Source organism: Tamandua tetradactyla, chromosome 18 (assembly GCF_023851605.1).
Source record: "Tamandua tetradactyla isolate mTamTet1 chromosome 18, mTamTet1.pri, whole genome shotgun sequence".
Taxonomy (NCBI): domain Eukaryota; kingdom Metazoa; phylum Chordata; class Mammalia; order Pilosa; family Myrmecophagidae; genus Tamandua; species Tamandua tetradactyla.
In genome coordinates, this window is record NC_135344.1 from 32,831,806 (window position 1) to 32,847,396 (window position 15,591).

A 15,591-nucleotide genomic window follows, 5' to 3' on the forward strand; every position below is an offset into this window, starting at 1 on the left:
TCTAAATACCGGATTATACATATATAAAACAACCTCTCAAAATCAAGAAATAACAATTACCACTGCAGACTAAATGTGACTTCCATAAGAGCTTACAGTCTAGGCCCCAGTTTTCTTATAAGTATTTTCCAGATGAGATCATACAATATGTGCTCTTTTGTTTCTGGCTTATTTTGCCTCACCAAATGTCTCACATGTTCATTCACATTGTTGCATGCCTCACAACTTCATTCCTTTTTTAGAAGCACAATGTTCAGTCATATGTTTAGAAGCACAATTGGCGAACACCATCGTTTGCCAGTGTACTTCTCAGTGCATTTTTCAGCCACCTCCATCTGCTGGGCCTCATCTATAGCATCCAAACTCAATAGTCCATGAATTTTAGATAATTTCATTGTTCCAAAGAGAAAGATAGCCAGTAAACATACCCTCACCAAATAGAGAATCCAAACCTCCCCCTAACTCTTCTCCCTCCCCTATTATGTGCCCCTGGTATTGCTGTGGTACTGTTGATGTTTTCCTGTTAAATATAAACCATAGCATGCAATAGCATTTTCCCCCCTATGCCTCAAAATTATATTCTCTTTGTACAACATTCATACCTTTGCAGTAGTTCATGCAAGAACTTACTTATATTTGTAGCATTAATCAGTGGGACATATGAATCTATCAATCATGTTCACCTTCAATAATGGTAATACTATTTATAGACTCACTAGTGAACTACCCTCACTTCTATCTATTCCCTTATAATTAAGTTCAATCTCCAGCTAAATTTTCATCCATTCCAAGCTTCTTCAGTTTCTCTAGGTCCCCTATATTCTATATTATAAGCCTCTGATTTTCTTTACCATGGTCATAAAAATGGAATCACACAGTATCTATCCTTTCGTATCTGGCTTATTTCACTTAGTATTACGTCCTCAAGGCTAATCCATCTTATCATGTGGTTTCAGGATGTCATTTCATCTTACTACTGCATAATATTCCATCATGTATATTCTGCATTTTGTTAATCCACTCATCTGTTGATAGGCACTTGGATTGTTTCCATCTTTTGGTGATGTGAATAGTGCTACTATGAACATCAGGATGCAAATGTCTGTTTGTGTCACTGCTTTTGGCTGTACTGGGAATATATTGGGTAGTGATATTGTCAGGTCATAGGGCAACTCATTATTTAGTTTTCTGAGAAACTGCCAGACTGTCTTCCATAGTGGCTATACCACTATACATTCCCACCAGCAGTGCATATGTGTCCCAATTTCACTACATCCTCTCCAACATTTATAGTTTCCTTTTTAATAGCAGCCATTCTTATGGATGTGAGGTGGTATCTCTTTGGAGTCTTGATCTGCATTTCCCTTATAGCTAATGAAAATGAGCGTGTCTTCATATGCCTTTTAACCATCTGTATTTGCACTTCAGAAGAATATCTATTCACGTCTTTAGCCCACTTTAAAATTGGGTTGCTTGTTCTTTTGTTGTTGAGTTGTATGATATCTTCATGTATATAGGATATCAAACCTTTATCTGATGTGTGATTTCCAAATATTTTCTCCGGTTGAGTTGGCTGCCTCTTCACCTTCTTGCAAAGTCTTTTGAGATGCAAAATCGTTTGATTTTGAGGAGTTCCCATTTATCTATTTTTTTCTTTTCTTGCTTGTGTCTTGGGTGTGAAGTTTAGGAAGCTACCTCCTATTACTAGGTCTTGAAGATGTTTACCTACATTTTCTTCTAGGAACTTTATGATACTGGTTCTTATTTAGGTGTTTGATCCACTTTGAGTTAATTTTTGTATAGGGTATAAGGAAAGGGTCCTCTTTCATTCTTTTGGCTATTGATATCTAGTTCTCCCATGCCCATTTATTGAAAAGGCTGTTTTGTCCAAGTTCAGTGGATTTGGGGGCTTTGTCAAAGATCAGTTGACCCAGGATTTAGTAGTCTATTTCTGCTCTCTTGATTTGATTCCATTGGTCAGTGGCTCTATCTTTGTGCCAGTACCATGCTGTTTTCACCACTGTAGCTTTATAAGTTTTAAAAACAGGAAGTGTTAATCCTCCCACTTCATTCTTCTTTTTTGGATGCGCTTAGTTATTCAGGGTCTCTTTTCTTTCCATGTGAATTTGGTGAGTAGCTTTTCCAAGTCTTCATAGTAGTTTGTTGGAATTTTGATTGGTACTGCGCTCAATCTGTAGATCAATTTGAGTAGAATTGACATCTTAACTACATTTAACCTTCCTATACATGAGCAGGGAATGTCTTTTCATCTATTTAGCTCTTCTTTAATTTTTCTCAGCAGCGTTATATAGTTTTCTGTGTACAAGTACTTTACATCCGTAGTTAGGTTCATTACTAGATACTTGATTCTTTTCTTTGCTATTTGAATGGAATTTTTCCTTAATTGACTCCTCAGTTAGGCCATTGCTGTGTATAGAAATATTGCTGATTTTTGCATGTTAATTTTTGTAACCTGCCACCTTGCTGAATTTGTTTGTTAGCTCAAGTAACTTTGTTGTATATTTCTCAGGATTTTCCAAGTATAGTGTTACGTCATCTGAAAATAATGAAAGTTTTATTTCTTCCTTTACAATTTGGATGTCTTTTATTTCTTTTTCCTGCCTGATTGCTCTCACTAGAACTTCTAGTACAGTGTTGAATAATAGTAGTGACAGAGGACATCCTAGCCTTGTTCCCAATCTTAGGGGAAAAGCTTTCAGCCTCTCACTGTTGAGAACAGTGCTGACTGTGGGGTTTTCATATATGCCTTTTATCATGTTGTGGAAGTTATCTTTGATCCCTACATTTTGAAGTGTTTTCATTAGAAAACGGTGTTGAATTTTGTCAAATGCTTTTCTAGCTTCATATGATTTTTTCCCTTTCGATTTGTTAATCCTAATCCACTATATTACGTTAACTAATTTTCTTATATTGAACCATCCTTGCATTCCTGGTGTAAACCCCACTTGATTGTGTGTGTAATTCTTTTAATGTGCTGTTAGATTAGAGTTGCTCATATTTTGTTGAGAAGTTTTGCATCTATGTTCATGAAGGAGATTGACCTGTGGTTTTCCTTTCTTTTGTAGTATCTTTACCCACTTTTGGTATTGAAGTGATGTTAGCTTAATAAAATCAGTTAGGTAGTGGTCTTTTTTCTCAATTTTTTGGAAAAGTTTGAGCACGATTTGTGTTAGTTCTTTTTTGGAATGTTTGATAAAATTCTCCTGTGAAGCCATCTGGTCCTGGACTTTTCTTTTGTAGGAAGAATTTTGATGACTGTTTGAATCTCTTTACTTCTTATTGATTTGTTGAGATCGTCTATTCTTCTTGAGTCAATGTAGCTTGTTTGTGTGTTTCCAGGTCCATTTCAGCTAAGTTGTCTAGTTTGTTGGTGTATGGTTGTTCCATAGTATCCTCTTATGTTTTTTTTTTTTTTAATTTCTCCAGGGTCTGTGAAAATGACCCCCCTCTCATATCTGATTTTGTTTATTTGCATCCTGTCTCTTTTTTTCTTTGTCAACCTTGCTAGTGGCCCATCAATTTTATTGATTTTCTCGAAGAACCAACTTTTGGTTTTATTGATTCTTTCTATTGTTCTTTTGTTCTCCCATTCATTTAACTCAAAAAGAAAATATTTGTTGTTTCTCTTCTTTTTTGCTTTGGGCTTAGTTTGTTGTTCTCAAGTTTCTCCTGGTGAGCAGTTAAGCCCTTGATTTTTGCTCTTTCTCATTTTTTACTATAGGCATTTAGGGCAATACATTTCCCTCTCAGCACAGCCTTTGCCATATCCCATAAGTTCTGAATGTTGTAGTTTTGTTTTCATTCATCTCCAGATAGCTACTGATTTCTCTAGCAATTTCTCTTTTGACCCAATCATTGTTTAAGAGTGTGTTATTTAATCTCCATATTCTCATTCTTTGGTGGTTATTGATTTCCAGTTTTACTCCATTGTGATCAGAGAAAGTGCTTTGAATAATTTCAGTGTTTTTAAATTTGTAAAGGCCTGCTTTGTGCACCAGCTTAGGCTCTTTCCTGAAGAATGTTCCATGAGCACTAGAGAAGAATGTATATCCTGGTGTTTTGGGGTCTAATGACCTATGTGTATCTGTTAGGTCTTGTTCATTTATCAATTCTCTATTACCTTCTTGATCCTCTGTCTGGTTGTTTTGTCTGTGGAGGAGAGTGGTGTATTATAGTCTTATATTATTGTTGCAATGTTTATCACTTCTTTCAGTTTTGGTAATGTCTGGCTTATGTACTTTGGAGCCCTTGACTGGTAGCATAGACATTTATGATTGTTGTTTCTTCTTGGTTAATTGTCCCTTTTACTAATATATAATGTCCTTCTTTGTCTCTTATGATGTATTTACATTTAAAGTCTATTATGTCTTATGTTAGTATAGCTGCTCCTGCTTTCTTTCGGTTATAATTTGCATGGAACATCTTTTTCCATCCCTTCGCTTTCAATCTATTTGTATCCTTGTATCTAAGATGAGTCTCTTCTAAGCAGCAAATAGCTGGATTAATCCATTCTGCCAATCTGTATCATTTAAGTGGTAAGTTTAGTCTGTTAACATTCAAAGTTATTAGTGTAAAAGTGTTTTTTTAATCCACCATCTTACACTTTAGGTTTTATTTGTCATATCTATATATTTTTTTCCCTTTCTCTTTTTATCCTTTAAGTTACCCTTTCTGGTACTCTTCAATTCTTTCCCTCCTCCAGACTTCCCTCACCTGTCTTTTTTTTTTTACAGCCGGCAGAACTCCCTTTAATATTTCTTGTAGGGCTGGTCTATTGCTGACAAATTCTTTCAGGATTTGTTTTTCTGTGAAAAATTTAATCTCTCCCTCAGTTTTGAAGAACAATTTGTCTGAGTACAGAATTCTTGATTGGAAGTCTTTCTCTTTCAGGATCTTAAATCTATCACACCACTGCCTTCTTTCCTCCATAGTGCCAATTCAGTAGTCGGAACTCAGTCTTATGTGGTTTCCCTGGTATGTAAACTGTCTCTTGTAGCTTTCAGGATTTTCTGCTTCTCTTCAACATTTGACAGACTAATTAGTATGTGTCTTGGGGAAGGCCTTTTGGGATTTATTCTATTTGGAGCCTGCTGGACTTCTTTGATTTGCATATTTATATCCTTTATAAGGGTTGGGAAGTTACCCCCATTATTAGGGAGGATTCCACTAATATTCCTAGCCCTTTACTCTTCTCTTCTTTTTCTGGGACACCAGTGATTATTATGTTTAGGTACTTTGTTCTGTCCATCATTTCCCTGAGATCCCAATTTGAATTTTTCCATCTTTTTTGCATTTTGCTCTTTTGTGTGTTTGAAATTGGCTGCCCAGTCCCCTAGTTCACTTGTTCTTTCTTCTGCCTCTTCAAATCTGCTGTTGTGTATCTCTAGTATATTTTTAATTTTGTCTACTGCATCTTTAATCTCTGTGACATCTGTTATTTTTCAATTTATTCTTTCAAATTCCTCTTTATGCTCTTGTAGTGTCTTTTTATCTTCCTTATGTCATTGGCCATCCCATTGATTTTGTTTAGTATAGTTACATGAGCGTCTTTGATTAGTTGTTCCAAAGTCTATGTCTCTGGTGTTTAAAGTTTCTCATTAGGCTGGGCTATATCTGTCTGCATCATGATATGCTTAGTGATCCTCTGTTGCCTTCACAGCATTACTTTGATAATAAGGTTACCTATTGGAAGTTGATTTTCCTGATAGAGTTACTTTGGAAGTTTACTTCCTTCAGTAGACTGAAGCTTTGTATTTGCAAAATGGATGTGGTACAAGATGCGGGGCACAACAGTGTAGTGATGGGTTGGTACACAGGTATAAGCATGGGTCAGTGACACTGCACGGGTGCCTGTGAGCCTCGGGTAGAGGGCACAGGGTTGTGGAAGTGTGAGGTGGGGGCTCCTATTCTCTGTCTCCCTGTCCCTGCAATCCCGAGGGCTCTGGGCCTCCGTTTGGAAAGTGGCACGCTAGCTGGATGGTCTCTGGTTCTCTGCATCTCAGTTCTTCAGCTTTTGTAACCAGGGCTTCCCTGTGTGGTGTAAAAAACCCTCCCAAATAACACCCTGAAATCACCCTCCCAGGTGCCTTCTGGTCCTTTCCCTAGCTATTCCTTTGAGCAAGGGTAAACTTGACCGATCCTATTCCTCCATCTTCCTGGAACTCTTCTCTTATTACAATTTGTGGTGGTTTTATCTAATTTCTAAGATACTTTAGGCAAGATCGGCCTTGTGGTCAATAGTATACTCTTTATGATTTATCTGTATGAATAAAAGTGTAGGTATATTTTTGTATCTGGCAGCATGCTATACTCAGATACAAGCGGAGAAGAAATGATTCTTGTTTTTGAAAAAATTATAGCTTATACAGTTGCCTAAAATGATCAAGTTACAGAAACGAAGGTGAGAGGACATAATTGAAAGTGTTAGTGTAAATTTTCAGAAGAGGTATATCGGAGGCACTGCACCCAAAGAGGTGGCCAGCTGGTAGCTTCTCCTTTCCTCTGGGTGATGAAATGAGGTATATACTGTCTGTAACTCTTTTTCTAGGACTTTCTTTCCCCCTTCTTGAGGTCTTAGGCAAGCATATGAGGGAGGGTGGAATATTTTTATACTTTCCCTCTCTTAAGGAAAACTTGGAGGTAGAGAGATTCCTGATAAGGCTCAGGCTTTTGTCAGCAGAGTCCCTGGAAAGCAACAGAACCTTCCCATGACCAACAACTGACCAGAGCTTTTTTCCCTTCCAGAGATGAGAAGAACCAATCCATCATAGTCAGCGGGGAGTCTGGAGCTGGGAAGACTGTATCAGCCAAATATGCCATGCGTTATTTTGCTACAGTTGGTGGCTCAGCCAGTGAAACCAACATTGAAGAGAAGGTTCTGGCATCCAGTCCCATCATGGAGGTAATACCTTCCAAATGTCCCTTCCTTGCTGGCTGGAGTTTCTCCTCCTAGCAGCAAGATTGCTGGATGTTAGTCTGCCATGACTGATCATGAGAATCCTTGGAAGTAAATCACATAGTCAGCATTTAGGCTCTCCCTGAGAGCCCATCAGGCACTATTGAGGAAAAATTATAGAGGTGGTCCTAAAACTACAAGCTTGACTTACTCTGACTAGGCTTGGGGAGAGAATGTCCTTTTTATGTTCTCCAAATGTTTTCACTGTACTGAGTTCTTGAATGTTGTAGTCACAGTCCTTCCTCACCTACCTCCACCTCTACCATTGTTCCCCTTCCTGGATGCCATCAGGTGTCAGGGAAGTCACTGAAACCATTAGAGGCCTTTGAGGGCCAAGGACTCAGGAAGGCAATTATCATGGAGGGGTAGAAGAGTCTTTTTTCCCCAAAATGTATTTGGACATTTTATTTTTGGTGACTGTTTATTTTGTTAATGCTGCCAGAAAGCAGTATACTGGAAATGAAATGGCTTTTAAATGGGAATTTATGAAGTTACAAGTTTACTGTTTTAAGGCCATGAAAATGTCCATATTAAGGCAACAACAAGAGGTTACCTTCACTTAAGAAAGGCTGATGCTGTCTGGAACACCTCTGTCAGCTGGGAACGTACCTGGCTAACATCTGCTGGTCCCTTGCTCCTGGGCTCCATTGCTTTCAGTTTCTATCCATGTGGGGTTCCTCACTTGGCTTCTCCAGGGCTGAGTTTTATCTCTTGACTTCCCTTGGCTCTCTGCAGGTTCTGGCCTTCTTAGCATCTCACGGAAAAGCACATGGCTGCATCTGCTGGGCTCTGTGTTTCCAAATGTCTGGGTCTCATGTTGACTTTGTTGGCTCTTTCCAAAATGGTTTTCTCTTAAAGGACTCCAGTAAGCAACCCTCTTGAATGGATGGAGACATCTCCATGGAAACTACCTAGTTAAAGGTCCCATCTACAATTGAGTGGGTCACATCTCCAGGGAAACAACTTAATCAAAAAGATCTCTCCTAACAATATTGAATGAGGATTAAAGAACATGGCTTTTCTGGGGTACATGGCACTTTCAAACCAGCACAGTGAGGGAGTGTATTAGTTTGTAAAGCTGCTGGAATGCAGTATACCAGAAATTGGAAGGCTTTTAAAAAGGGAATTGAATAAGTTACAAGTTTACAGTCCTAAGGCCATAAATATGTCCACACTAAGGCATCCAAAAAAGGATAACCTTAACTCCAAAGAAAGACTGATGTCTGTCACATGGGAAGGCATGTAGTTGGCGTCTGCTATCCTTGTTGCTGGTTCTGTTGCTTTCAACTTCTGATGCCACTAATTTCCTCTCTGAGTGTCTGTGGGACTTCACTTAGTTCCTCCAGGACCCAACTCTGGGTTCTGGCTTGTTTAGCATCTCATGAGAAGGCACATGATGATGTCTGCTGGGCTCTGCCTTACGTCTAGGCATCTGCTCTCTCTGTTGGCCTCCAGACATCTCCAAACATCCATGTCCCTGTTGACTCAGAAGCAACTGTTCTACAAGTGTCCGCATCTGAGGTTTCTCCAAAATATTTCCCCTTTTAAAGGACTCTAGTAAACTAATCAAGACCCCTCTGTGGAGATAATCTAATCAAAAGTGACTACCCTACAATGTTAAATCAGGATTAAGAGAAACAGCTGCCCCATAAGATTGAATCAGGATTAAAACATGGCTTTTCTGGGGCACATGATAGTTTCAAACTGGCACAGGGAGTATGGAGCCAAATGATATTTGATAAAATAGCATTTGTTGAAGATTCTCAGGAAAGAATTTCCTGTTATGGCCTGTACAGGCAAAGGCACATTCTATCTCTATATTTGTTTTCCCTGTAGTAGTGAGGGTCTCATAAGAGGAGCTTGGGTTGGATGGACTCATCAGTTGATCAAGTGCAGGGCCAGAGATACTTGCTAAAAATTAGATCTTGCTATAGCTAAAAAAGCTTCTTTGCCTTTGAATCTGAGGCTTTTGTTACTGTCTGGGTTACAGTCTAGAAGAAATGGCCCTCTGCCAGTCTTGTGCAGCTCCTTTGTTTTATTAATAAGAAATTCATTTGAGGCCACAGGGTGTAGAGACAGCATCAAGTTTTGCTGAAGAGCCCTGAGCCCCACTGACTCAGACACAAGTCCCCACGGCACTTGGTCTTCCAGATTATTTTGGAGCTGGGGCCAGCAAGAACATGACAGAACCTTTCCAGGTCCCTCCTCCCTCCCCCTCCCTCTGCCTCCTTCCCCCTCCCTCCTTCCCTCTCCTTTCCCCTCCTTCCCCCTCCCTCCCTCTCCCTCCCCCTCCCTCCCTCTCCCTCCCCCTCCCTCCCTCTCCCTCCCCCTCCCTCCCCTCCCTCCCTCTTCCTCCCTCTTCCTTTACCAAGTGCAGGAGTAAATTCTGAGTCTTGGTTCATATAATTTCATTAGTTATCCAGGCAGAATCTCCTGCCTACAGAATTTCATTATCTGAAGAACTTTCATCCTCTGTTGTGTCCTAGGATACCATCTGTTCACTAAGAATTTTTCAAAAGCATATTTTTGTATCTATTCTAATATGAATTGGAAATGGTCACTTCAGTTGAGAGCATTTTTACCAAACAAACAAATAAAAACAGATAGAGAAACTTCTGTTACAGTGTTTCTCAAACTTGAATGTGCATTGAAATCACCTGCAGAGCTTATTCAAGAACACGTTGTGGACCTCAGCTTCAGAGGTTGATTCAGAAGGCCTAGGAGGGCCTGAGAATAAGTTACCAGTGCCACTAATGCTGCTGGTCTGGGTACCACACTTTGAGAACCACTGGCCTAATAACAAGGTTTGAAAGGCTTTTTGGAAATATGGAAGAATGAAAGGAAACAATCCCCTGTAATCTTAGAGCCTACTGATAATCATTCAACAGTTTGGTATATTTCCTTCCAGCTTTTTTCATTTAACATTGTAGTATAAGCTTTGTCCCTGAATCATTAAACATTTTATACACTGTCTTACTGGATAAAAACATGTACTAATAGATGGCTTTACATAAATTGTTTAATTCCTTGTTGTTGGACATTTAGTTGGTAACAGGTTTACTCACAGTGTTTATTCTAAGCCCTGAGTTTGCATAGCCTGGCTGTGGCTTCTCGAGAAAGCATCCATGGACTGTGACCTCAGCCTCCCTTAGATCATAAACTTATTTCACCTTTTTGAAGCAGTGGGCTAGTTCTCTCTAATTACTATCATGTTTTCACCTCAAATCTGAATAAAACAGCCTTTCAGCTTCTCCTTTACCCCCAGGCTTCAAAATTCAGTTCATCTTCTAAGCAGTAAGATTTAAAAGACACAGAGCACCTTTTCTTTCAGAAATAGAGTTGAACAGTTGCTCTGGGCAAAATAGAGAAAGGATGAAATCTGTTTGATCTCTGGTGACTGAATAAAGTACTCATTAGTCAAGAATTTAATAGAAGTGGATTGCTGCATTACTTAAAACGTATGTGAGGCACAGGGGGATGCTTTTTAGATTACTGTGGTCTGAAATTATCTGTTTGCAGTATCCTTTATGGCCTGCGTAGGCTTGTTGATTGTGGAAGCACAGGCTGCTGTGGCCGGGAGAAGTGTGAGAGTAGCACACATATGCAGGAACACAGGAGATGTGGTCCAGTCGCTAAGGTCTAAAGAAGAAGAGATGTTTACCTGAATCAACCTAATTTTATGTCATATAAATAAGTACTACAGTGGTTTGGGCTCAAAACATTAATTTTTGGCCTCTTGCAGACTGGTAGTTTGTAAACTATGAGGGTATGTCCTGAAGGCTCATTCTGTCAATGTGCAGTTTTCCATCATAGAGACTGCCTTTGAGCTGTGAAGTGCTATATTTGAGAAAAATCTTGGATATGAACATGGAAAGGAAGAGCTGTGTCCTCAAAGAACCCTAAGTGGGGTTCGAAAGTGTTGCCAAGAAGAGAAAGAAAGGCTTTTGAACTACCAATATCTGAAGAAAACAACTTTTCAGAGGTTCTGAGTCTGGTTGGGCTCTGGGAACCCAGTCAGTGTTGTGGTTCCTTGGAGGGCAATAACCAATGCGGGACATGTCTTAATCAAAAGGCAGCTGATTACTGATTATTCCACCCCCCTTGTGGGGAAGGATGGTACCTCTTGACAAAGCAATCAGTTTTGGTCATGTCTTATTATTTTTGCAGCCCAGCAACTATAGACACTTCCCAGGGAGACTGAGAATTGAGGGTGATCTGAAGAGGCAGAATTCCCAGTGGGCTGTACAAAGTGGCAGTTATTAGAATTAAAGGCAACTCAAGGGTGGGTTGAGATTGGCTAAAGTGCGTTTGGATGATTTATTGTCATTGCCAGAGCTCTCTGACCCCATTTCTGTTTAAGAGCTTGTCAGCATCCCGGGAGTGATTTGTTCACAAGTCTGCACTGATTAAAGAACATTGGTAATCAAAAGCCTGTTAGAGCAGAGACAGAAGCCAAGTTCAGGCCAGAGGGGCCTGTGGCTTCTTGGTGGTATGGTGTCTGCAGGCATACAAGCATAGGAACCATAGAGACTCCACTTATCCTGGGAGCAAGAAAATCTCCGTGAGGGGTGGGGGTAAGACTACAGTGAGCAAAAGGAACAGAAACTGGGCGGGCCGCGGTGGCTCAGCGGGCAAAGTGCTTGCCTGCTATGCCGGAGGACCTCGGTTCGATTCCCGGCCCCAGCCCATGTAACGAAAACGGAGAAACAAAATACAATAAAAACAAGAAAATGTTTAAAAGATGTTTCCCTTTCTTCCTCTCTTCCTTCCTTCTATCCTTCCTTCCTTCTCTCTGTCTTTCCTTTAAAAAAAAAAAAAAAAAAAAAAAAAGGAACAGAAACTGAGACTAGATATGTCATTTTCAAGGTTTAGATTTTATCCCTCCTTAAGGTAAACAATCAAGAAGGCTTACTTCTAATAGTCCATTAATATAAGAACCTGAAAATTCTTGTTTATATAGGAATCTAAGAATATACCTTACAGACCTCACCTCTTGCTTTGTAATGTACCAACGCTCTCTAGCCATTCCAAAATTGTCCATTCTCTAACCTACTCCTGTCCCTCCCCTTTCCCTTTACCAACTGGCCGCCTTCTATTCCTCCTTCAGGATTCAGCTAAATTTTTGCTTCTTATTAAGCCTTTCTTTTGGGCATGACTAATAGCTCCTTTCTCCTTGCTTCCACACTACTTTGTATGTACTCCATTATTGCACAGTCCCAATTGTGTTGAAGTTATTTCTTCAAGTCCATTTTTGTTTTAGTGTACATTTGTGTTGTGCATGCAGGAACAGCAAAGAAGGTGGTTCTGTTGTGTTATAAACTATAAACAATACCGTATTCTACCAACTGTTCTGCAACTTGCTTTTCATGCAGTATTTTTAAAATGTAATCATGAATAGTGCTCTAGTTCATTTATTTCAGCAGCTTTATAGTATCCCATCGTATGAATATACCATGCTTTATTTATATCTTCCTCCTATTGGTGGACCTTTATATTGTACTTTTTATTGTTAAATACAGTGCCACATTGAGCATTCTTGTTCATGTCCACTTGTGCACTTATTGTGAGAACTTCTCTAGGTAATGTCTAGAAGTAGGAATTCCTGAGTTGTTGTGTGCATGTTCAATATTACTAGATAGGCCAAATTATTCTTTGGAGTGATTTTTGAGTTTGCATATGAATTAGCGGTGTACAAAAGTTTCCTGCTTCTTATGTCTTCATTATCATTTTATAGAATCAAGTTTCTTAGTTATGGCCACTCTGATAGGCTCTCATTTCACTGTGCATTTCTCTGATTACCACTGAGATTGGGCATCCTATGTTTTTTTTGGCCATGTGAATTACCTGTTCATGTCATTGGCCCATTTTTCTGTATTTTTAACTATTTGTAGCATATCTGCTTATATTGAATTATGGGCTCGGGGGGATCAGGGCCTGGGCTTTTATCTATACCGACTGGACTTGCTTTCCTTGTGCATGAAAAGTCCCTTCAGTCAATGGCAGCCAACAAAATCCAGCAACAGTTTAAAAGGTCAAGAATAACATGCTGCAGTCTCCTCCACTCCCCCCTCACATACACACATGCACACACGCGTTGGAAATTCTTCATATCCAGAGTTTATGGATTTGGTAGCAATAACACAAACACTTCCATTATATTATTTCTCAAAGTAGCCAGGTGAGTTAAGGAAGACACATCTTTAGGCAGTTGTCTTTAACCCTGAGCACGGTTTCCCTAATCTGTCACAAGGAGTGATCTTAGGTGTGGTAGAGTTTTGTTCCCATTTTACAAATTAAGAAATTGAGGTTCAGAGAAGTGAAATGATTTGCCATACTTTGTAGTATCCTAGTAACACAGCTGGGAGCTTGCAGTTGATCATATCATCTAGGTAGACCATTTACCAACTTTCAGAGGAAATTGGAGTTTTGTATATTCTTTATATTTTGAATAATGTTCTTTACATTTGCCACTTTACAGTTTTGAGAATTTTCTAATATCCATTAACTTGAATCTTATACAACAGCTCTGTAGGACATAAATGCCCTGACTGAGGTAAACATCTTTAATATTCTTGCAAACTTGTCAAAAACATTCATTTCAAAGACTTTGTCTGTGAGCATAGAGAATTAGGGGAATGTAATTTGAATACTTCCCTTTAAGTTATTAGTTTCATTTTCATTATCTAAGAACCGTGTTTTTTAGTTTGAAATGTAATTGATAATGATTCCAGTACAAAAGCAATCAGTCTGAATGCAGTGTTAGGTCCATTTTATGTTGGGATCAAAGGCCCTCAAAGAAAAGAGAACTGCAGAGTTCCTATGTTCATGTCTGAAGCCCCAACAGCTTTTTTAATGTGCAAGAAGAATTTTGATAAGCCTTAAAAAAAAACTTCATTATAGAGAATTTCAAACTTTCACAGTAGTAGAGAAAATAGTATAATATACCCCCATATACCCTTCCCCATCTATTATCAATTCACGGCAAGACTTGATTCATCTATACACCCCTAACTCTTCCCTACTGGATTATTTTGAAGCATATCTAAAACATCATATAACTCATCTGTAAATATTCCAGTATGTAAATATTTTTAGAGAAAAAGTATTTTTCCTAAACAACCAAATACCATTATCACAACTAAAAAAATGATTTTACTCAAGTGTTCAGTTTGATTTTTCAAATATGAATCCAAACAAGATCCATATACTACATTTAATTGATGTGTCTCTTAATAGGTTTCCCCTTCTTTTTTGAAATTTGAAATTTGTTTGTAGAGACTAGATTGTTTGTACTTTAGAGTTTTTCCACAAACTGATCTTTGCTGATTGCATCTTTGTGTTGCTAATGTGTCTTTTTGACCCCTTTATTTTCTGTAAAATGGTAGTAAAATTTAGAGGCTTGATTAGATTCAGGTTTTTTGGTTTTTTTTATAGGATGTCTAGTTGTCTTTTTTGTGATGTCAGAAGCCATTGATTATGCTTAGATCTATTAATTCATTGGAGGTTGCAAAATGGAGATATTCTTATACTGTCATTTCTTCTGTATTTATTAATTGGAATACTATAAAGAGAAATTCTGCTCACCAATGGTTTAATTACTCTGAGGTACTTTATACAGGAAAGTTAGAATAAATACTTGATTCCTTATTGACTAGTTCTCAAAACAAGTTGGTTCTTTAGTGTCCTCTGAGAGCCTCCTCTCCCCGCCTTTCATAAACAGATAAAATTAAGGATTGTCTCTTTTGCTTTATCCTTTTCTTTGACTTGGACATTTATTGAGTCATGAGATGTTACCTAACTGTACAGTAGCTTTGGTTTTCCTCTCTAATGGATGAGTTGGAGAGTTGGGACACAGTGGATGGAGCCCAGACTTTGGGCCCAGGAAAGCTGAATTTATACCTTGGTGCTGCCAACTTCCCAGCTACATGACCCTGGGCAAATTCCTTGACATTTCTGAGCTTAAGTCTTCTCATGTATATTATGAAAGTTAATAATACCTATCTCAAAGGTTCGAATGAGGTAAGGGGCCCACTCAGCTCCTGGCTCATGATGGACACCTGGGAAATGATAACTTTTACCAAGATTTTAGGAAATACAACTCTCCCTGCTATTTTCTAACTATGGTAGTTAGATTCAGTTGTCAACTTGGCCAGGTGATGGGACCTAGTTTTGTTGCTGCGGACATGAGCCAATGGTACGTGAACCTCATCTGTTGCTAATTACACCTGCAGTCGGCTAGGAGGCATGCCTGCTTCAATGAATGACGTTTGACTTAATTGGCTGGTGCTTAAATGAGAGAGCACTATGTAGCACAGCCCAAGCAGCTTGGCATTCCTCATCTCAGCACTCGCAGCTCAGCCCAGGCCTTTGGAGATGCAGAAAGGAATCACCCCGGGGAAAGTTGTTGGAACCCAGAGGCCTGGAGAGCAGGCCAGCAGAGATTACCCTGAGTCTTCCCATGTAAGAAAGAACCTCAGATGAAAGTTAGCTGCCTTTCCTCTGAAGAACTAACAAAATAAATCTCCTTTTATTAAAAGCCAATCTATCTCTGGTGTGTTCATTCTGGCAGCTAACAAACTAGAACACTAACCAAAATTGACTTACTGAAGTATGGT

At 39.0% G+C, this 15,591-nt stretch overlaps 1 protein-coding gene across 3 annotated transcripts in view; it reads left to right on the forward strand.

Annotated features, from left to right (window-relative positions):
• The window catches only part of MYO5B (myosin VB), a 461,360-nt gene that overhangs the window by 265,580 nt on the left and 180,189 nt on the right, over positions 1 to 15,591 (forward strand). For all 3 annotated transcript variants that reach the window (XM_077135491.1, XM_077135492.1, XM_077135490.1), the window contains exon 5: positions 6,766 to 6,922. In XM_077135491.1, the coding sequence (XP_076991606.1) occupies positions 6,766 to 6,922 (157 nt within the window). The remainder of the gene's footprint in view (positions 1 to 6,765; positions 6,923 to 15,591) is intronic.